This window comes from Amaranthus tricolor, chromosome 3 (genome assembly GCF_026212465.1).
Source record: "Amaranthus tricolor cultivar Red isolate AtriRed21 chromosome 3, ASM2621246v1, whole genome shotgun sequence".
In the NCBI taxonomy this organism is placed as follows: domain Eukaryota; kingdom Viridiplantae; phylum Streptophyta; class Magnoliopsida; order Caryophyllales; family Amaranthaceae; genus Amaranthus; species Amaranthus tricolor.
The window spans coordinates 30,347,510-30,369,083 of NC_080049.1; the positions used below are offsets into that span (position 1 = coordinate 30,347,510).

The following is a 21,574-nucleotide window of genomic DNA, read 5'->3' on the forward strand; positions in this document are numbered from 1 at the left end:
ATAGAACATCAAACTCACCCCATTCAACAATATTACGAGATCAGATTCAACACAAAAGGTTTATGGGAAAAGCATCAACAAATTACGAGAACCATCGACTCCCAAACTATGTACTAAAAAGTAACTAGTATTCATGGCGAAAAGAAAAACTATCATTCACTCGAACAATGCTAAGAACAAAGCAACAAACACAATGAAATGAAAGCAACACTACTCAAAACACTTCTAATCAAAGATTACACAGATGCCACAATATCGAATACTTTAGAATCTGAATTGAGGGATAGGTTTTTGGTGAGATCGACAAGAGACGCCGCCACCTGAGTTTTGTTTTCTTCACCACCTTGAGCTTCAGTCTCCAATTGCTTCTGCAAAATAATCGTGTTGTTACATATTGTCTGTTAACTATGTTAAATTGAGTTGGACTTAATTGTAAATGCCAGCACACTAATAGGGAGACACAAGGTGCGCACACTTCATAAGCCAAGAACACATATACCATACCAAAACCATACGGCAATGGAAAGGACTTTATATACATATAAAGTGTGCACACCATCTTCATTTTGTCGATATGGGATAAACCATCCCAACAAACTACAATGGTGAATCGACTTTACTGACACGATTGTTTTCCAACCGTATTCAGTGCGATCAAATAACTTCCCTATTTCAGTCATGCCTCTTCTTAAAACCGAAACAATGTATTGCAATTTCTATAGTTGTGTAATCATCAAATGAACGAGTTCATGGATCTAAAGATCGGTGCATGAATCCCAAGACGTATTACTAGTATAAGCTTCACGCACAACCACGACATTTTTATTCATTTCATAACTTAAAATAAAAGGGAGGAACTGAAGAATACAAGAGCTGAACTTACAGATTGATTTGCTTTCGCACATAGTTCTGTCCGTTTAGCACCAGATTTGCTGCTTCTTTTCATCAGCAATTCCTTCTCACGGTTTTCGTAGAAGTCCATATCATCAAGAATTGATGTCCTCGACGAAAATTTTTTGAAGATCTTCAGCATATCTAACCCTTCCTTTAGCTCAATCTACACAATAATCATCAAGAACCAAAAATTAGACGCGGAAAAACACAAGAAAAGGGGGGCTGTGCATACAACACACATTTTGTGATTTAAAGGAACTCGCAACAAATTTTTGAAAAACTTCTCCAACCCCTTCGTGCCATAAGATGGGTCAGCAAAGGCTTTGGAGACATGTTATTACAAAAAAAACTTGTCATGGTGTAGCGATGAGCCGATGACAACAAAAATATGTATAGTCCACACATAGTTATTTTGAAAGACGTTGAAAAAAGGAAAAATTCTAGGCCCGAGCCAATTGATAAAAAAAAAAAAAAAAAACCCTTTTAATTCAAATTGTCTGACAACAAAAACATGCATAGTCCACACGGAAAAAAGTTGCTCGGTTGACTCAGCACACATAAAGAGGTGAGTGAACGGCCCACCCTAGAAACAAGATCCACAGAAAAATTCATTGTTGGTCTTGGTCCCCATCACCCTCAACATAACACAGAAAAATTCTATTACCTCTTGAGTATCCCTTGTGTAGGTCACAGGCTTACGATCATTGTTTTCGAGAAGGATATGTCTCAGTTGAGAATTAGGTACATCTTTCACTATATGCCAATTCACAGGGAAGAAACCACTCCACTTGTCTTGCTGCCAAAAGCCCATGTTCTTTTTGAAATCCACTTTGCCTGTCATCTCTGCCACTCCGACAAACTGACCACTTCCATTAACCTGTAAATAAAACCAAAGGGTTAATAAATTTCAACATGATCTAGGATCTACAAGTCAAATGAGAGTACAATGAGAGGCTTCTAGCTAAATTTGAGTTTTCAATAATACATCAAACAAAGCCCACCCAAGTTACCAAGTCAGATAAGGGTCGGCCCTAAGGTTTGTGAGGCCCGGGCGAAACGTTATTATTTATGGGCCCCTAACTATATTAACTATTAAAATGTCGTTTTTCTAATATTTTTGGATGGGCCGGGGGCACATGCCCCTGTTGCCCCCTTAGGGCTGGCCTTGGCGTGTCTCAGTCACATATTGCATTAGACACTTCCATTAGGATAATAAAGAGCAAAAAATTTCCATAATGATGCCCAAGACCCAAGTAGTGCGGTCTAGTTCTCAAATTGTGGGTAATGATCTAGAATTTAGATTTCATAAGTCAAAGTTTTAGCTCAATAAATTCTACTAGTATTCTACAAACAAATATCAAGTTGACAAATGAGAGTATGAGATGAGGTATAGAAATCAAGAACCAGACTCCTTAGATTGCGCGTCAACATAAAAAGGTGTATGAAACAATCTAGAATAATGGAAATAATAAAAAAAGTATCTTGATGATTCATCAAGAAAAAACTTACTGAGAAGAAAAGGAATATAGGACATTTTACGCCCGTTTCATTTGCTTTCACCTCGGCATCATGGAACGCTGCATCCAACTTCTTGTTCCCATTAGCAGTACTTGACCAAACATTGTGTTTGATGCTTTTATGAACATCATCTTCACTATATGATTTAATGACATAAAACTTGGCAGCTTCATACTCCGTAGGGAAATCTGCCGAGTTATATTCTCCCTTCATTACGCCTAATATTTTCTTCTCAGAATCTGAATTGCTCTGGGTTTTGAGTCGAGGGCCACATGTAAGTTCAGGTGACATTTCAAACTCACTTCTCCTATTGGATCTTGATTTGTCATTTCTATTCCACGTCCTTGCATTTGCTCTGTATTTCATAGGACCAGTATTTCCAAGCATACCTTGTTCCTGGAAAGATACTGACTGGTAATTTCCAGCGGGTTGGTAAACATTTGCATACCCATGTGACGGATAATAGAAACCTGGCTGAGTAGATATAGGAGAAACAAAGACGAAATCTCAGTAAAGGATATAATGCATGTGTGTCTAAAAAAACCCTTCAAGGAAAAGGCAAAGGATAATAAAAAATGAACGAAATGAGCAAGTTAAACATGGCATCTATGCACATAAAGGCCAAAAACATGCGCAAAAGACTAAAAACATAAACGTTTGTGTAAACACATGAATCACCATGTTCTGTTGTATTGAGGAAATACATTTAAAAGCAATGAATTCTAAAAGTACACATGCTCGGCTCAACATGAGTCAGAATGTAAAATTTTTTATCATTAGTCGCAACAGTCTTATCATAAAATATTTTTATCATTGTTGTTTCCCGTTACATATTTTACCATGAGTTGATCAATGCCTAACAATTTGTTCGATTACAAAGTTGACTAAGCTAAAGCAGAGTGTAAAAATTAAAGTATGCACCTTATTCAAATATTTGCTCGGTTGAGTATCAAACTTGGGCTGAGAAGCATTAGTCGCAACAGAACGTGATTTAGAGTCCAAAGACACAGATGAGAGCTTATTCATGGGGGCATGCAGTTTTGAAGGCTTGGTGCCATTAGACCTCACGGTGGTAGCAGGAGAAAGGTTCGATTTAACATTCGCAGAGGAAGCATTTGATTCAGTCAAGGGATCTCCGTGATAATTGTAGTCCCAAGCATAACAAGGAAGAGCTTCAGCCCCATATGTAACTGGTGTAAAATATGGCTGACTAACACAATGCCCGTCAGCACCAATATAAGTTCCGGTAGCATACGGATTATAGCCAGGATAGTAATACGCTACTGAACTGTGATTTGTCTGCAAACCCTGCATTGCAAGAGAAAGAGAAGCTAAGACCAAATTGTAAGGTAAGCATGTAGACAACGCTTCATTTCACAAAATAAATTTAAATCCCAATATTGTATTTACCATAGATGATTGATCTCTTCCATCATCTGACGGACTAAAAGACACATTGTAGCCTGCAACAGAAAGGCAGAATTCGTTATAATTTCTCAAAATTTATTGTAGGTCGGATGACCACGCAGAAGTCAGAATTTTATTCAAAAGAGATTTAACAGGGTAAGCTCAATCATGTCAAACAGTCAAATATATTCTCGTCATTTTCAAGCATAGTGAGATCATTTGGGTCCATTGCCAATCACTTAGTTAACGAACATATATTAATCATTAATTTTAGTTTCCCGAAAGGCGCAACAAGTTAGATACTCATTAGGGTGGTTTCAAGTTAGTTGAGTCTAAATGAGGATGAGGACTCCGGTTAGGAAAGTTTCCCGATAGGCGCAACATAGTGATTACATTCCTCCAATCTACATGAGTACTCGCAAATTCTTTTTCCATCTCCGTTTCAACAATAGTTTTATCATTTCATTTTAGGGCATGGACCCACAAACTTTAAATACTTCCTCCCTATGAACACACCATTTAAGTAACATTTACTTATGTACTAAAATAACAGTCTACAAGAACTTTGTCTCATGATAAGTAAAATTTAAGTGGTGATTAAGGCTTGAGCAATTATGTCGAAAACATTACTATAACATTAGCTTTTAACTATTACTATAACATTATTGATGAAAAAATACAAGGGTACTCCAATGTGTTGATGTAGAGCATGACTTGATTTTGGATGTACTTGATCCTTGAAAGTATAATAAGAATCAGTTGTATTCGAAATTTACCGGTTCAGATGTTCAGTACTAACGTAAAGTATTTGCATTTAACTTCAAGCACAATTATTATTCGTGATCATTAGCAAGAATGAATCCTAGATTTAGAATAAGAATGAAAGTACACCAAAGCGCTTTACAAAAGATAGGTTTGCAAAGTTCTAACCTGGATAATAATAATCATAATAGCTAGTAGGTGGATTATCAACATCTTGCCCGGCCACATACTCTTGACCAGTCTCACCTTTGATGCTTGAGGCAGCATACTGGTTAGATGAGGTTGAATCAGATGTGATCCCATTCTTGGAAGAAACCTATGTGAATTCCAAGCAACGGCTAGTGAGTTTTTCAGTCATACTTTGATCCATCAAAGATTATGCCATGCCAAAATGGAATATGAATAACCTACGTTACTCAAACTCTTTCATTTTGCTTCACGTACCCGTGTCCGATCCTTGATTCTCGGACATAGGTATGGCACTTAAGACATTTCATTTTAGGCGTAAATTGAATATTTAGATATATTCGACACTTGGACACGTACCAGTAGCCGACATCAATACCCAAGTCCAAGTAACATAGTGAATAACAAGAAACACGAAACCTAGTATCCATAAATAAAACTGAATACAAGAGTTGAAATAAACTTATCCCAATTTCCATAGCAAAGCACACTTACTGTAGGCTCTTTAGTAGATTGAGAATGGATCAAACCTGAATCCACCAGTTTAGCTGATTCATGAAGTCAAGAAAAACATTCTTTTTAAACAAACTAATGCCCCATCAAAAAAACATAGAAGCATAGAGAATCAACACATTAAATCATATGCAAAACTCCCAAGCCGTCCGGGTTGCTACCCACAACTGAACACAATTCTTTTCAGCCCACCTTATCCTCATTCATGCGCACCTTGAAAATTTCTTAAGAGTTCGCCTATCCTAAGATAACTCCACTTCAAACAAGCTCAACAATAAAATTCTTAGCAAAGAGTTTCCTTGGTATTATTAGAACTCCTTTATTTCCTTCGTGATCTCAATCGGGGTATTACATCATCAAACTATGCTACACCCTTACAACATGAAAACTCCATTGAAGATTATGACACAAAACAAAACAAAATGACATGATTGATAATCATAAAGAAAGCCAAATACTCCTAGAATGCTAGTATAGCAAAAAACAAGCAAACTACTTTCATCTAATGGTTACACTTTTAACCCCTTAACAATAACAATCAAATAGAAGACTAAGCAACAAAAAACACTAAAGGATACATTGCTCTACTGGCTTTTCACAAACCATCCTTCCTCCAAGTATCACCTATTACATTATAAAGAACATCAAATCAAAACCGAATGAGAAAAAACAGTCTTTTTTGTTATTTGTATATCCAACTAAATGCAAATTATGTAAAACTAACTATATGAACAGTACACAGGAATTTTTATATAAATAAAGGTACCCTTTTACACTCAAGCATATAAAAGTATTATGTTTAACAAGATATATTCAAAATGAAAAACTTAGAAAAAATGTTAAAAAATTGAGAAAAATGTCATTTTCAGTATCAAGAGTATATATGGGGACATTATTGTGACAGATATATAGCTAACAAAAAGCAAGTTGGTGCAAGGAGGATTGAATTTGCATCACTAATCAAGAAAGGTAAAAGATTCTATCTTTGAATATGATAAAGAGCTATAAGATACAAATAATTGCTTACATGATATAACAAAATAGTCAATTTTTGAAATATCAAAATCAAAAGATAGAAAATTCAAAACAAAATTTTTCTTGCTGATAAAAAATATAACAGGACAAAACAAAAGGAACACATCAGAATCCAGAAAATTCCTTTGAAAATATCCAAAATAATATATTTCTAACCAGAAAAAAAAAAGAATTTAAAGATCGAGAAAAATCATAGGTTTTGACTAAAATTCAATTTTGGTCAGAAAAATCATATTCAGAGCTTGGGGAAACTCTTAAAAAATTAAAGAGTACTAAAAATAAGACTTTAAAGATCAAGAAGAATCATGGGTATTAAATATAAAATCATTTCTTGGTCAGAAAATTCATAGAAGTACATAAAAGCTTAAAAATATTTATTTTTAAAAAGCAATTAAAAGTACTAAAAATCAAGAAGACTCATGGGTTTTGACTAAAAATCAAATCTTGGCGGAAAAAACTTTTTAAAAATTAGGAGCAAGTAGAAGTGAAGAATTAAGTTGAAAAACCCAATAGAAAGAAGAGAATGGAACCTGGTAAAATTGGATAAAAGATCAATTTGAGAAGGAAGAACCCTAAGAAATTGATCTTGGATAAAGAGCAGCAGCAATTCCCAGGAGATGGGGAAATCCCGCTTTGAATTTGAAGGGAAAATGGAGGAAGGAGGAAAGGGAGGAGAGAGAAAGAAGAAAAGAGTATAAATAGGAATCTAAAAACCCTTCTGTGTTTTAATCCAACGGCTCACAATAATTCCCCACTCTTGTTGGTGTTTACTCTGATTGGTAAGATTTTGTGGAACTTGGCATTTGTTTGCGGTCTTGCCTTCAGTCTACCTACTACTTTATACTTCGTCACGGTTATTGGTATTACTTATTGTTTTAGCGTATTTTATATATTGCGGTTATGGTATAAGAAAAAATATAATTAAGTGGGATCCTTTTAAATCGTCTAATTGCATATTTAACGTTTTATTCGATGCAAGTATGATAAAATAAATGAAGTATTTTTACTCATTTTGTTGTTATGAAATACACCCTCCAATTTACACCTAATGTTCAATATTGATTTGACATAAATTTTAAGAAAGTATAAGGACCATTAAATATCAGGTGACATGTGATTTTAAGGATAAATTAATTAAAATAGATACTTGTTAAAATTAAAGTTGAATTTTAAGGGTTAATTAGTAATAAAATACACTATTAGTAGAAATAAAATATTTAAGGTGAATTTATTAAAAAAAAAAAATGAAACATTTCCTCTAAATGGAGGGAGTATTACAATGTGATTTAAAAACTCACGTATTTGAATCAAATGATGTTATCTCAAAGGGACTAAGGGAATACTATAATGTGAGAGATACTTGTATACTTATTTGTTCTACGAGGTTAGCTACAAGTACAATATCGATGATCTTAGAGAAAATGGATAAAAGGCGTGCGGAGAAATGAAGAAATGTGTGAACTATGGGCTCCGCTTTGCTTGCGATCCTAGCCCTCTCATCTTCTCAACCAAAAACACGAAAAAAAATGAAAATTCAAACACCTCCGACAAAAGAGGAGACGACTGACGAAAACAAGACATGGAGGTAACATTTGAATCTAGATGGAAGGATCAAAATCTCCAAAACTTGATTTCTGATTTTACTCATTATAGTACATAAAACAAAACTGACTATACAATGCATAAAACTAACAAGTCTTGCTAATACAACCAGGGTAAGGGAAAGCCATTCTTTGCATCACTACCCATCTAGCATGAGCTCCTATATCTACTGTACACACCTATACTTTTCGACTTTCAACTTTCGACTTTCGTCTCTTTCCCTCAAATTTTTCTAGTTTTGTTTCACATTTACAGCCACCAGATTTACGTCTTTCCTAAACCAATCTCCTAACTTCCGAGCAAAAAACCATTGCTACCCACTGAACTACCCATACCAAAAGCCAAATCACGAACGAGAGATTTAGACTGTTTTCAAACCGATCTCCTAACTTCTGAGCCATACCTAGCAACTTCCGGGCAAAAAGCCATTGCTACCGGCTGAACTACCCATACTGAAAGCCAAATCACAAACGAGAAATTTTAAACTGTTTTTCCCCATATACTCCATTATTTCAAGACACTCCTGTAAATCCGAGTCACTTACTAACATAACCCATTCTTCTTCATCGTCTAGGTACTTGAGCTGAAAGGTACCGCGCTGAATCTTAAACCGTGTTGCCACTTCTTCACAGAGGTGAAGGCATCCGGCAGACGGTTCAAACTTGAATCGAATAGTATCTTCTTTATACGTTGCTTTGATCGTGATTCGTGATCCGCTACTTTCATTGTTCATTCTATCCTTGGGTTGCCTCTGCTTATCGTTACTGTTAGGCGAGCTAGACATAGAAGCAGAGGCATTCGACGAGTCTGTCATACTTGATGAAGCCGCTTGGTTGTGCTCGATCAATCCATCGTCATTTTCCATCTCACTTTGGCCAGCCCTGCAACCAGGGGTTTGAGAAACTAAATGACGATATTGGTTGCGATCATTACGTAATCCCATATTGAAATCCGATTTCTGCATCTCTTCAACGCTATTGCTCAATTTTTTCTCCACTTGTTTCCGATTCTCAGAATCAAACACGGTTAGACCTTGCACCGCCTGATTTCCACTTGTATAGGAATCATTCCGTACTTTGACATCAGATGTTTCACACTTTTTAGCTGCTATGCATTTGCTGGACATGAACAGCGTTTTATGAGCATCGGGATCCCGAACGACAAACCTTGCAGGCACAACCTCTCCTGTTGTGGGATCAAACTGCAATCCTCCTTCTACTCCCTCGACAGAATCAAGAACGGTTTGGATTTTTCTCAGTGAGCGGTTCACCTTGTTTATCTTCCGTGAAGGCCATCTTGAGATGCCATGTTGTCTGCATATCCTCTTCAACGTCGTAGGGCAAACTGTAAAATATCAGAGAACGTCAAAACTCGCATTTATTTGACTTATCTAGACTTTATTTTGCAGCAGAACTACAACGGACAAAAAACGGAGTTTCTCACACTAAATATTGCGTGAATAATATAGAACTACTTGGGACTGAATACAGCAAATATGACGAGCGAATTACAGAATCCAAGTTTTAAGCTACATACTGTATTAAGGACTCTTAACACTCGAACAGAAGAGCATTATAATTTCTGGGAGGACAATATGAAAAAGACAACAATGCCATACATGAACCAAAACAAACAAACATGAGACTTCATCAATAACAAACAATATACGTGCTTTATTTGGCCCACCTTATAAAAGTACGAATCTACAACTAAGACAATTGATTTCAATGATCATTCATATATAGTAATGGCCACGGTTCGGGTTGGGCCTGTTCCGGTTCTAGTTCCATCCGGTTTCGATTCCTAAAAAACTAGAACCTAATTCGGACTGTTGGGTTCCGGTTCTAGACGATTCCTTGCTAGTTCTTAGCGGTTCAACTCCCGGGTTGGACGGGTTGAACCATCAATTCAGTTCCTTTTTTTTTGCTTTAAATATAAATATAAAAAAACATATATAGTACTCCATTGTTTCTCAATCGTGATTGAAATATTTACTATTCTTGTTTAGGTTTAATTTAATTAAAACAATCAACAAAGGTACGTTCGGGTGAGCCGGTTCACGGCTACGCGGTCCGGTTCCTACCAAAGGTTCCACGGGTCCGTCGGATTTTTTGTAACCATAACGGTTCGCGGTTTGGGCCGGAGTTCCAATCTGCGGCCCGGGACCAATTTGGTTCCGGGTAACCCGGCCCGTGGCCATCACTATCCACATAGGTACATGTATCATAATTCATGAAGAATAGTGTTCATTGCCATTAATGATCAACAATAACGGCCCGTTTAGTAGGTGGTAATGGGAATGAAAAATTAGTTTAATTTTGGTTGAAAAATCTCTTAGCTACCTTGATGGCTATATTTGTCCAACTTCAATCATCTCATTTTCTTCATAAAGTGCATTCCAATGCATTATCATTGAGAGAGGTGGTATTAGGTGGTAATGAAAATTTGTAAACAAAAAAGCTTTTTTATGATCAAAGTTTCATTACCATGGGAATGATATGAAACTTTTGATGAAATTTTACACTATAAATCATTCCCATTACCACCATTTAGTACCACTAACCAAACGGTACACTAAAACTACTCATAAAACCCACAAGAGAAAGCAAAGACCTTAACTAAGCCAAAACTAGAAATATTATGAACAAAAAGAAGACGTGTGTCTTATAGTATAAGCTAATTAAATCAAACACTTCATCTTAAAAACAGTTGAATGAAAAAAATTATAAGACGAAATCTCACCACCAATACTTTTTGCAGCATCCTTGAGACTCCCAGAAAAATATTGCTGCAGAACACTGAGGCTTACAGTTTTCTCTGCTGTGCTTCGCTTCTTCTCCATTGACCTACTTGAACCACTAGCCTACAAAAACTACAAATGATTACTAGAAACTCTTACATAAAATCATTTTTTAACTAAATTATAATTACAAAAAAAAAAAAATTAAATTGCAAAGGACATTTAATGCCGGAAAAATATTGTCACTATCCATGACCTATGAGAAAAAAATGGTCGTCTAAGAATAAACACAGGTGATGAACAGGTGATTGAAAAATGAAATGGTCTTAAATAGCGAAGAACATGACAACAAGCTGGGTCGTAGCTAACCTATGATGCTTTTAGTTTTTTGAAAAGATAAAATAATATTAGCCACAAAATTAAGACGGAATTGCGATGAAAATGAATTGTCACTGGTTCATTGCTAATGTCTAATATCAAAATAACATTTCGACGTCTTCTCTGGCTTCAAGGAAAGCAATTCCTTTTTTTCTTTTATTTTCCTCGTATTTTGGGGATTAATGGAATTGGAGATGCCTAATGGAGATAAATGAAGAAATTTGGGCATTAATAGAGATTGGAGATAAGATGAGTAATGGAGACGAGTAAATGGAGAAAACTAGGCAGTAACGGAGATGAAGACAGAGGGGCTGTCTGTGAAGGTGACGGGGGGAGGGGTGGGGGCTGGCAGTGGGTTTAAGGCAGTAATGGAGAAAAAAATTGGAGGTGGCAATGGTTTAGAGGGAAGGGAGGGGTTTGGGTTTTTTGCGGGGATGGAGAATGGGTGTTTTTTTCCTGAAATGTGAAGACCTAGCAGCGAAATGGCCGATGCTGAATTTGGAAATGGCGTCCAAAAGTTTTGTCGTCAGTTCATTGTTAAATGGCGTCTTTTAAGCGTCAAAATTTTCTTAGCCACGAGCAACATAGTGATAGTCCAAAATTGTCGCAGGTGCGTCTCTAAGCCAAAATAGCGACCAATTGGGATCTATAAATTACATAAGAGCAGTATAAAACTATAAACTGTCCAACTGTTAATCCGAGGATAGCTCGACACATTACCTGCTCAAAAGGGCCATCTTCTTTGGAAGAACAATTTCTGTTGCTGGATCGATCCATAGCCAATTGTATATCCATTGTAAACGAGTCCGAGGAACTCGTCAATGGTAGATCCTTCGTAAAAAAGCTTTGGGATACTCCAAAAAGTTCACCTTTAGAATCTGAAGAACCAAGCAATTCTGCTTCCGAAACCGTCCTCAAACTCCTACAAAGTCTTTGCATAGTACCGGCTAGGCTATCCAACAATAGTTGCTGCTCCTTGTTTCCGGTAATATTTAGAGGCAGAAAAAACTCTAATATATAATCATCAACTCCTGTATATGTGCTCCTAAGCCTAATTGCAACAGCAGCATTTAGTCCAAACTTCCTAGCATGCTGAACGAGCGGATATTCACTAATATGGTAACTTTTCACATCGGGGAAGAAGAACGGAAGATTCGATTGGAGAGCTTTTCCGGCAACACCTTGCCCTTCTTCAAGAAAATGTTCAGCACATGCATGGACAAATTCTTGCATATCTTTATCGTTCACATAGCAAGCACTCTCTTCAATGCACAATACCGATTTCTTGTTCAAATTAAAGCTATTGTCTTTAACTTGTATCTGAAATATCTGGTGACCGTCTTCCTCTTCAAAAGTACAAGGGATCCATGTAAGTGCCAATGGCAATCTATGTGCATGGCATACAGCTCGTAACACATCCGTTATCTCCGCCAAGGCAGTCTTTTGGTTCATCGAAAGATGCTGCAAGTGCAGAATAAGGAAAAGTTTAAGGATACAACTAAAGATATTCGAGAAGGTGAGTAAAAGCAGATTGTCAGAGTATATTAACATATCTTGGGGTCAAGGAAACCGAGTCAACTAAAAGCTTAAGCTGATGGTTGAGGCTCAAGGATATGTTATATACTCTAACACGCCCTCTCACACGAGAGCCCTTTGGGCTTAGGTGTGGATGAAGCTTAGGCCCTTCTCATACCTAATGCGAAATATTCCACTTGAATTTGAGGGGTGGTTGAGATTTGAACCCGTGATCTCTTGTCACGTTGGCACCATGTCAAGGAACCAACTCAACCAAAAGCTTAAGCTAATGGTTGAGGCCCCAGGATATGTTATGTACTCTAACACAGATAATCTAAATCGAGTACTTCAATGGTCTATCATACCTGAAAAAGAAGTCGAGGAGGTTTAGTTGTTCTCAAATCTACTGCCTGATATGATCAACAACGATTAGGCCATATTAGAGAGGCTCACAAGTTAGAATAAAAATTATTGAGCAATCAAAATTTGCAAGCGCCAATTTTATTTATTTCTTCAATTTAGAAAAGGTAAAGTATTCATTTCATAAATAAACCCTTAAGACCCTTTAGGACATAATTTCTACTTTGTTTGTAACAATCTCTTTAGATAGTTCATTTTATGACCGAGAATATCAAGAATATTTGACAGAGAACATTCAAGTATAACAACAATCCAGATGTAGATCCGAGGGCGAGAACGCGCATATAATTTGAATGAAGAGTCCAGCCAACATAAAGGGTCAATAAACATTGAGAACATGCATATAACACGGAGTTACTACCAGAACATGCATATACAGGGAGCTTCTACGTAAAAAGTGGATGCTTGGTTTCAGTTAATGCCAGGAATGCACATTACAACCAAGTCTCAAAATCTGGAAAAAAAAATTGAAACAAAAGGACAAAAAAATGGTTCACCACCTGTTAAAACAACAAAAATAGATAGTTGAAGAGCTACAATACCTCAAACACAAAATTAAAAAGAAGCAAAGAACTTCCATACAAACAGAAGAATGAAACAATAAAAGAACAAATACTATAAACAGTGTAACATATCATCATCAACCCGATATCCAGCTGGAGAAAAGGTCTGGGTGAGGGAATGTGACGGACAATCCATACCCGTACTCTCTTTTCAAAGAGAAGATTAGAGAAATGTGGTCAATTTTACCCTCAAAAAGTTAGTGTACCATATGTAAATATGATAAGATAGTATATATTGATAACTGACCTCTAGAGCTCGGCAAACCGACTCCATTTCTAAATCAAAGTTAGATTTTTCTCTTACAGTGACAAGCTCCAAAACAGCACAACATGACCCTTCTGGAGTAAAAACCGGTAATGCAACTGATCCACGAACTTCATGATTAACAGCGTGTTGAACTCTTAAGTATTCAGCTGCATTATAATAGCTAACATTTGAAGTCCATTCCGGCATCTTAGAGATAAACACACGCCCAGGAAGCCCCGGAAAGGAATCCGGTTTCTGCTCAATGGAGAAAGTATATGACCTTGATACTTCCCGATAACCCACCAACATTTGATCAAGCAAGTATGGCTGCTCGCACGTGCTCAACATGTAATGATCTTCGGATCTTACAGGAGCCCATACTTGAGCCAAAATCCCTCCCCCAGATGACTCCTTAAAAAGCGATAAAGCATGGAGCAACTTCTCAGGTAGTGAATGTCCAAAAGGCCTAGGAACTCTATTTTGTGACAGTGCAGACCTATTTTCTTGTTTCGAACAAGAGTCGCTATTGTCTAAAGAACCCACAAGAGGACTAAGTTGGGAATCTTTATGTGAGAAAATGATTTTATCAGTATAACTAAGAGGACTTCCATACAAATTCAGAGTAGTGCACCCATTATCACTAGTGGGAAAAGAAGAAAGTTGTGAATCATAAGAAGTATAATTTGGAGGGATGGATGGAAGAGATGAATACATATAAGATGCGAATAATTGCTCGTTCGAAGAAGGATTATTGCACCATGAATCATAACCATCTAAACTCATCATCTCAGACATGTTTACAAATTGATCATCTGTTGAATTTATAGCTTCATTATCAACCCCCATAGGGATATCAGATGATTGAGAACTAGTACAAGCCCAAAAACTATTTCCCTTTTCCTTATGTGGAAATGAGTATTCCATTGAAATTACTTCAAAAATTACTTTCTAAAACACCCAAAAGAAGAAGGAATCTATGAAGAAGACAACAAGTATTTGCTTTTCCGCAAATGGAGTCTTCAATGTTTTTGTCCATATGCACCTAGTTTAATTGGGCAAGTAATCAGCTGATAATGACTTAAATTATAACATTAAACTCATCAAACTTGCAATCCAACTACTTCTGAGTCCTGAATGACCTAAGGAAAAAAAAGCAAAGTATAATAAAGAATATCAAAGTCAATGAGATCACAATATCACATAGGAGTAACATGGACGGAGTAAAAAATTGAAAAATTATGTGAAAGCAAGAATTATGATATTTTTCTAATACACTTAATATATACAACGTAATTTAATATTGAGACATAATTTTTCGAGGCACTATGCAAGTCGAACATGCTCAGAAACATCCTTCTGGGGAGTACATTAATAAGGAAGCTGAAAAAATCTACTCTCTTCTTTTCAAACAGCAAGCATCTAACAAAAAGTAATGGATTCCATAACCATTATTCCATAAAAAACAACCAAAATGACATTAAATTTGCAAACAAGAATATGTAAAATAATGAATCTACTTTTACATTAAAGTTAACAATATACATTCAATTTTATTACCCAATGCAAATGTCAAACATCACATAAACAACAAGGCACATGATTTACATAAAATGGAGACAAATCACCCAAAAAGAAACAATTTGAGACCATGATTGCAAAACAAAGAAGAAAGTAGAAATTGAAAGCAAGTAAGAATGATTATACCTTAGTCAACAAATGAACAAACCCAGATACAAAAACTGCAAAGCCTTTATAAACCCAGAACACCCAAGATAAATTATTGATCAAATCAAGCTCCAAAACAAAAACCCAGTTCAGATAAGTTTAAATACTCAAAAACCCAGAAAAAAAGGGGGATTAAAAACTGAATTTTCATACAAAAAAATCAAAGGCTTCAAAAACCCAGTACAAGAGGAAAACACAATTGTAATGAACAACCGACTGATTGAAAAATGACCCAGAAAATCTGACCAATTTTAAGAAATGGGTTTATCTTGAAACTTGAAATATAACAGCACAGAATACAAAAAGCTAACTATGAACAAAAATGGAGGATTTTGGCGGCGGTCTAGAATGAAAACAAGGAAGGAAATCAGGATGATGCTGATACGAAAAAGATTTGAGAAATAAATTAAGAGTATCTCTTAGTTTTGGGTAAGGTTGGATGATGAATTTGATGATGGTGTGTTAACAAATTACACCCCACCCACTCGACATAGCTTCTATGAACGGAATAGACAACTCATTTTTTATGATTTATACATAAAATTCAAATCATAACTTTTATAAGCGGAATAGTCTACAAATTTCATGATGATGATGCTGTGTTCACAGATAATAGCAAGTATAAAAGATTGAATTAGGGATTGAGAAGAGAAAAAAACCAAAGAGGAAAAGATTAGTTGTCTGATTGTGGTAGATCCATATACACAGCTTTTTTGTTATGTGTTGCCAAATTTGTTGATGTCATCAATCATCATATTGTGAGATTCCATGTTTAGATTATTGTTTATTAGGAGTATGACATAGTTAGGTTAATTAATACATAGTTAGGTTAATTAATCTTTAAATATACCAACATGATCATCAAATACCAAGGTCTTAGATCCCCATTATTATGGTATAAGACTACTTATAATGATGGATTACATATTCTAACTTGAAATACTCGTACTCAATTGTAAAATATTATATGGAACAATAAAGTATTTAAAATTTTTCTACTATATTACTTCAAAAATTATTCTTTGTTATATTATTATTATTATTTGACTTCTCTTAATAAACAATAATCTAATTATTCATATTTATTCCCTTTTAATTCTTTTCTTATTTATTCTCTTTTCATTTCTTTTATTTCTCTTAATCCGAACATAGTGTAAATATTTCCAACTTTTAAGAGATTTTAACAAGAATTATTCATTTAATCCCTTTTAATTCGTTTCCTCTCATTTTTTAATCAAAACAAGGGATTTTCTTAATCTTTTCAAATTTATCCTCTTATTTTCATTCATTTTTTTCGATCCTAACACACCACTAGTGTTCAGTAAAAAAAAAGTGTATATCAACTTTAACATACTAGTGAATTAATAGAGTAGAGTGTAAGGAGTATGGATTCTTAGGATGAAAAATAAAAGGAAAAATTATTTCTAAAAAGCCAACCTTTTTGTCATCTGCAAATAAAGAGTCAACGTTTCATTTATTCAATAAAAAGAAAATCTTTGTCCCATTTTTGCAATTAAAGAGATAGTTTACTGATAACCGGTTAACATTTATTTCGAGAACATATCTGTCTCTATCATGTTTTAATTCCCTTGCAAACATCTTCCATTTTCCTTGCAAACCCACGAAAACAGTGTGCATCTTTCACCTTGATTTCGTATCTTCAATCCACGAAAAACCAGTTGCTGCATCTTCAACCCCTTGCCAAACCAGTTGTTGCATCTTCAACCCAAAAAATCGTCCCTTTAATCCTTCTCCAATGGCGACATAAATGCAATTTTAGGGCAAAGTTGATTTCCACTAAAATATCACAACGTAAGTAAGTTTCTAACTCTAAATTTCTGCAATTGATGTCCCATTATTGATAATTGTTGATTTGCTTAGTAATTGTTGGAATTTGCTTAGTAATTGTTAGAATTTACTTTCTTATGGTGAAATTTGGTTAAACACATTAAAAATTAAAATCTTTGTGTAATTGTTGGAATTTGCTTAGTAAATGTTGGAATTTATTCTCTTATGGTTGAATTTGGTTAAACACATTAGGAATTAGGATTTTTGTGTAATTGTTGGAATTTGCTTAGTAAATGTTGGAATTTATTCTCTTGTGGTTGAAATTGGTTAAACACATTAGGAATTAGAATTTTTGTGTAATTGTTGGAATTTGCTTAGTAATTGTTGAAATTTACTTTCTTATGGTGAAATTTGGTTAAACACATTAGAAATTAGATTTTTTGTGTAATTGTAGAAATTTGCTTAGTAATTGTTGGAATTTACTCTCTTATGTTGGGCAAAGGTTCACCTCTAGGCAAAGCTTCAAGAATGTTGTGGCAAAGTATGGGATATTACAAGGAAGGAATATCACAATAACCTCTAGTAATAATCATAGAAAACAAAATATCACTGAAATATGTCTCAGGAAGCAAATTTTATTTGTATGGTGGATGGGATTCAAAGAGAGTTGTGTATGTTGTTAAATCAGTTGACGGTGAGCATAAATGTTCAAGAAATACAAAAAAGAACAGGCAAATGAAATCCAGATGGGTAGCAGATCAATTCTTAGAGGTGTTCAAGGTTCGACCACATTGGCAAGCTAAAGAAATAATGGCTACGATTAAGAAAGCCTTTGGTGTTCTTGTTAATAAGGATTTTGCTTATAGAGTAAAGTATCATGCACATCGAATGCTTCATGGTAGTATGCTAGAGCACTACACCAAGCTTGGTAGTTACATTGAGGCTCTGAAACACATTAACCCACAAAGTGTAACATCCGTATTTTTTAAAAAAAATAATAATAAATAATATAGTAATAATAATTCTATAAAAAAAAAAGAAGTTCAAAAATTTTTTTAAAAAAAAAAATAATAATAATAATAACTCCCCATTAACAAATAACTTCTCACTTCTCCCTCTAAATCTTATAACTAACCTCACTTACCTATTATAAATTAAACCAATTATCCTTAATTCATTCACATTATTACTCACACTTCCTTTTTCTCCTACAAACTACTTCTTCCATCTTCCAATTGCTTAAAATTTAATCAAGAAAAGGCAAAATTTTGATAGTAAAGACAGCGGATTCGTAGACAGAGATTATTAGGAGCGTACATTGTCTAGGATCGCGTGACAAGGTTATTTTAAATGTCCATCTAATTAGGACGATCCCGTTAGTATTATGTGCTAAGTGATAATTAATGTGTTTAAATAGAATGCATGATTTTATATGACATTATTTTGTATGATATTATGTTTTATATATTCTCAAATTATATCTACTATTATTTTTGTCAAACTTGAATTTATAATTACTATTTTGATAAAATTTATATTACTATTTTGATAATAAAATTAGATACGGTTTAATTTGAAAGAGAAATACTTATAATATTATTATTTTGATGAAAGTTATATTATTATTTTAATGATTTTAAATGCGATTGAATTTGGGAGAAAAATATTATGATATTAATATTGCAATTGAATATTCGTGAGATATATTTTTCTTGGGAAAACCTATGATAATAAAATAAAATGTATAATGTATGTTTGATTATATGTTTGTGTGCACGCGACTAATTATTAAAATATATTAAATCACGTAAAGTGCAACACGAGGGAAATGAAGCTCTTATATTTGTTGTGATCCAAGTATAAGGGTGAGGAACAGGTTGTCCAGTTTGGTTGGTATAGCTGCCGAAAGGTATTATTATTTCTGATACTTGATACGATGTTTGGTCTTCCTTCTATTTGTTGTGATCCAAGTAGAAGGGGTGTGCACACTAGGGTTCCCTAAGACTACTCTGCTGGCCTTGAATTATTTGGGGTGACGACCTCTTGATGAAGTAGATATAGGGGTAAAGCCTCGGCCTACTGGAGTTCTCGTTCCCTCAAATTAAAAATTGATTATGTGTTTGTCATTATTAAATATCAAATTAATAAACTAGTTTATGTGATATTATATATATTGTTTTCTTTTAAACTCAACTATATATTATTTTCTAAAATTAATTTCAATTTAATTATATTTTATTTTCTTAAAATCATTTTCGAATTTAATCGTTTTACGAGATGGAGTTGAAATTACTCAATTTCCTAATTTTTGGAGTTTTTCCTTGTTTTTCTTGCATTCTTATGTTGCAGGTTATTGATTGCGTGGGAATCGTGGAGTGAGGATCACTTAGAAATATAGCTTTTATTAGAGTCGTATTTCAGTTTAAATTTTTTTAAGTTGTTTAAATTTTATATGGACACAGGTTACGTTTCAGTCTTTTCTTATGTTGTAAGACCCTTTGTTGGATTTAAAATTATTAAGTTATTTCTTAGTCGTTAAGCCTTACATTTATTTTATTAGAAATAGATGTGGCGGTAACACTCCTATGAGTAGGCTTTGGTTAATGTTTTTCATTAAAGGTGTTTTCAAAAGTTCGACCTATTTTGAGGGTGTTACACAAAGCTTGGTGAAACTTATCACTGATGCCATGAGAGTTGATAATGCTAATGTTTTTCAAAGACTGTATGTGTGTTTTAAGGGGTTGAAACATGGATGGTTAAAGGGATGTAGGAAGGTTATTTGTATCGATGCGTGCTTCCTAAAGACCTTTTTAGGTGGCCAACTACTAAGTGCCATTGGGAGAGACCACAATGATCAAATGTACCTAATATCATGGGCCGTTGTAGAGGGTGAAAACAATGAAATTTGGGAATGGTTTCTACAGAATCTTCAGATTGTTGTCAACTTAGGTGATGGGAACGACTTGGCTATTATATCAGATGAACACCAGGTTAGTCAGCTGTAGTTAGTTGTATTCTGTTAGTTATTTTTACATAATTGTTATATATTGTCATTTATTCTTACACAAATGTTATTTTAGGCAATATTAAATGGTGTTGCTAAAGTGTTCCCCAAAGCTGAACACATACATTGTGTTGGACACATTTACGCTTATTGGCACAAGTCATTCAAGGGTGAGGAGTTGAAGCTTCTGTTTTGGAAGGCAGTTAAAGCGTACAATATGGCTGATTTTGAAGATGCTTTAGTGGAGATGGAGAAAATATTACCAGCAGCTGTGGATGGTTTCAAGAGGTACAACCCTGCTTGTTTTTGTAGGGCATATATGTCATCCACAACCAAAGTTGATGTCATTGTGAATAACATGGCATAAACATTTAACGGATATATTATCACTGCTCGAACAAAACACATTATGCACGTGTTGTAAGACATTAGAACACAAGTCATGTAACGGTTATACGTTAAAAAAGGAGATGTTAGTAAGTGGAAAGGTGATTATGGTCCTAGGGTTAAAGCTAGACTAGAAAAGGAGAGAGAGAAAGCTAAGAATTTTGATGTTATCCCTTCAACTAATATGATCTTCCAATGTAGTCATTATTTAATTGATGTTATGACTGTCAATTTAGAAAGTAGGACCTGCACATGTCGGAACTGGGATTTGACAGGGATTCCATTTCGACATGCTATTGCTTATATCTCTTTTGTTCGTAAAACTCCCAAAGATTACATTAATCCTTTGTACAAAAAGGATAAATATTTGCGGGCATACGCCTATTCCATTCCACCAATGGAAGGGCCTCGATTTTGGCCTAAAACAGATCTTACACTCACACCTCCACCTATTAAAATAAGGCCTGGTACACCTCACTTGAATAGGAGGAAAGATCCCCATAAAAACCCAAAAAAAGTAGGAAGACTGAGTAGGCACGGTATGGAAATGACTTGTGGCATTTGCAAGGTTAAGGGTCACAACAAACAGAAATGTCCAAACAAGGGTAGGATGCCAACTAATGATGAACCACCACAACCTCCACGCAAGCAGGGCAGACCAAGAAAGGCATCAGCCTCTACAACAACAATCCCAGAGAATGTACAAGAAAAAGGAGCTCAACCAACAAGAATAGGTAGAAATGGAAGGTAAATCCATAGTGGTGTAGGGTCCAGAGGGGGAAGATCCGGACAAAGAGGGTGCAGAGGTGGTAGGACATCCACATCTGAAGTAATCGGATTTCCGACATCCACTTTGACTCTTTGAGAAGGGATGAGCAAGCCTAGATATC

At 35.0% G+C, this 21,574-nt stretch overlaps 3 protein-coding genes across 4 annotated transcripts; 1 reads left to right on the plus strand and 2 right to left on the minus strand.

Moving 5' to 3' along the window:
* Nucleotides 1-22: 22 nt before the first annotated feature.
* Nucleotides 23-7,134, minus strand: LOC130808997 (YTH domain-containing protein ECT3). The gene is made up of 10 exons (XM_057674595.1): nt 6,846-7,134; nt 5,859-5,904; nt 5,263-5,315; nt 4,750-4,897; nt 3,823-3,875; nt 3,334-3,720; nt 2,404-2,886; nt 1,559-1,771; nt 884-1,057; nt 23-368 (listed from the first exon to the last, which is right to left on the minus strand). Exons 2-10 carry the CDS (start codon nt 5,884-5,886, stop codon nt 237-239), a joined length of 1,671 nt encoding a protein of 556 aa, XP_057530578.1. The 5' UTR covers nt 5,887-5,904; nt 6,846-7,134; the 3' UTR covers nt 23-236.
* Nucleotides 7,135-7,920: 786 nt separating this feature from the next.
* LOC130808996 (protein NLP9-like) lies at nt 7,921-16,258 on the minus strand. Of its 2 annotated transcripts, none has more exons than XM_057674594.1 (6): nt 15,485-16,258; nt 13,781-14,822; nt 12,916-12,960; nt 11,756-12,496; nt 10,660-10,780; nt 7,921-9,261 (listed from the first exon to the last, which is right to left on the minus strand). In XM_057674594.1, the coding sequence occupies exons 2-6, from the start codon at nt 14,702-14,704 to the stop codon at nt 8,321-8,323; spliced, it is 2,772 nt and encodes a 923-aa protein (XP_057530577.1). In that variant the 5' UTR covers nt 14,705-14,822; nt 15,485-16,258; the 3' UTR covers nt 7,921-8,320. The 2 variants fall into 2 exon arrangements, with proteins under 2 accessions (XP_057530577.1, XP_057530576.1); XM_057674593.1 differs by having other exon boundaries at nt 13,781-14,919.
* Nucleotides 16,259-17,782: 1,524 nt separating this feature from the next.
* Nucleotides 17,783-21,435, plus strand: LOC130808537 (uncharacterized). Its single transcript, XM_057673999.1, has 5 exons — nt 17,783-17,834; nt 17,919-18,271; nt 20,032-20,283; nt 20,374-20,575; nt 20,765-21,435. The coding sequence occupies exons 1-5, from the start codon at nt 17,783-17,785 to the stop codon at nt 21,433-21,435; spliced, it is 1,530 nt and encodes a 509-aa protein (XP_057529982.1).
* The last annotated feature ends 139 nt before the right edge of the window (nt 21,436-21,574 follow it).

Bases quoted from the DNA above. Each gene is read 5' to 3' on its own strand.
- LOC130808997 (XM_057674595.1), bottom strand. From the start codon at position 5,886: ATGGTTTGTGAAAAGCCAGTAGAGCAAT. The intron at 3,876-4,749 runs GTTAGAACTTTG...TTTCTGTTGCAG, and splicing joins TTATGATTATTATTATCCAG to GCTACAATGTGTCTTTTAGT. The intron at 2,887-3,333 runs GTGCATACTTTA...ATATCTACTCAG, and splicing joins CGAGCAAATATTTGAATAAG to CCAGGTTTCTATTATCCGTC.
- LOC130808996 (XM_057674594.1), bottom strand. From the start codon at position 14,704: ATGGAATACTCATTTCCACATAAGGAAAAGGGAAATAGTTTTTGGGCT. The intron at 12,961-13,780 runs GTCAGTTATCAA...TGATCATATCAG, and splicing joins CGGTTTGCCGAGCTCTAGAG to GCAGTAGATTTGAGAACAAC. The intron at 9,262-10,659 runs GTGAGATTTCGT...GATATTTTACAG, and splicing joins TGCTGCAAAAAGTATTGGTG to TTTGCCCTACGACGTTGAAG.
- LOC130808537 (XM_057673999.1), top strand. From the start codon at position 17,783: ATGTTGGGCAAAGGTTCACCTCTAGGCAAAGCTTCAAGAATGTTGTGG. The intron at 17,835-17,918 runs GTATGGGATATT...AATATGTCTCAG, and splicing joins TTCAAGAATGTTGTGGCAAA to GAAGCAAATTTTATTTGTAT. The intron at 20,576-20,764 runs GTTTCAAGAGGT...ACGTTAAAAAAG, and splicing joins ATTACCAGCAGCTGTGGATG to GAGATGTTAGTAAGTGGAAA.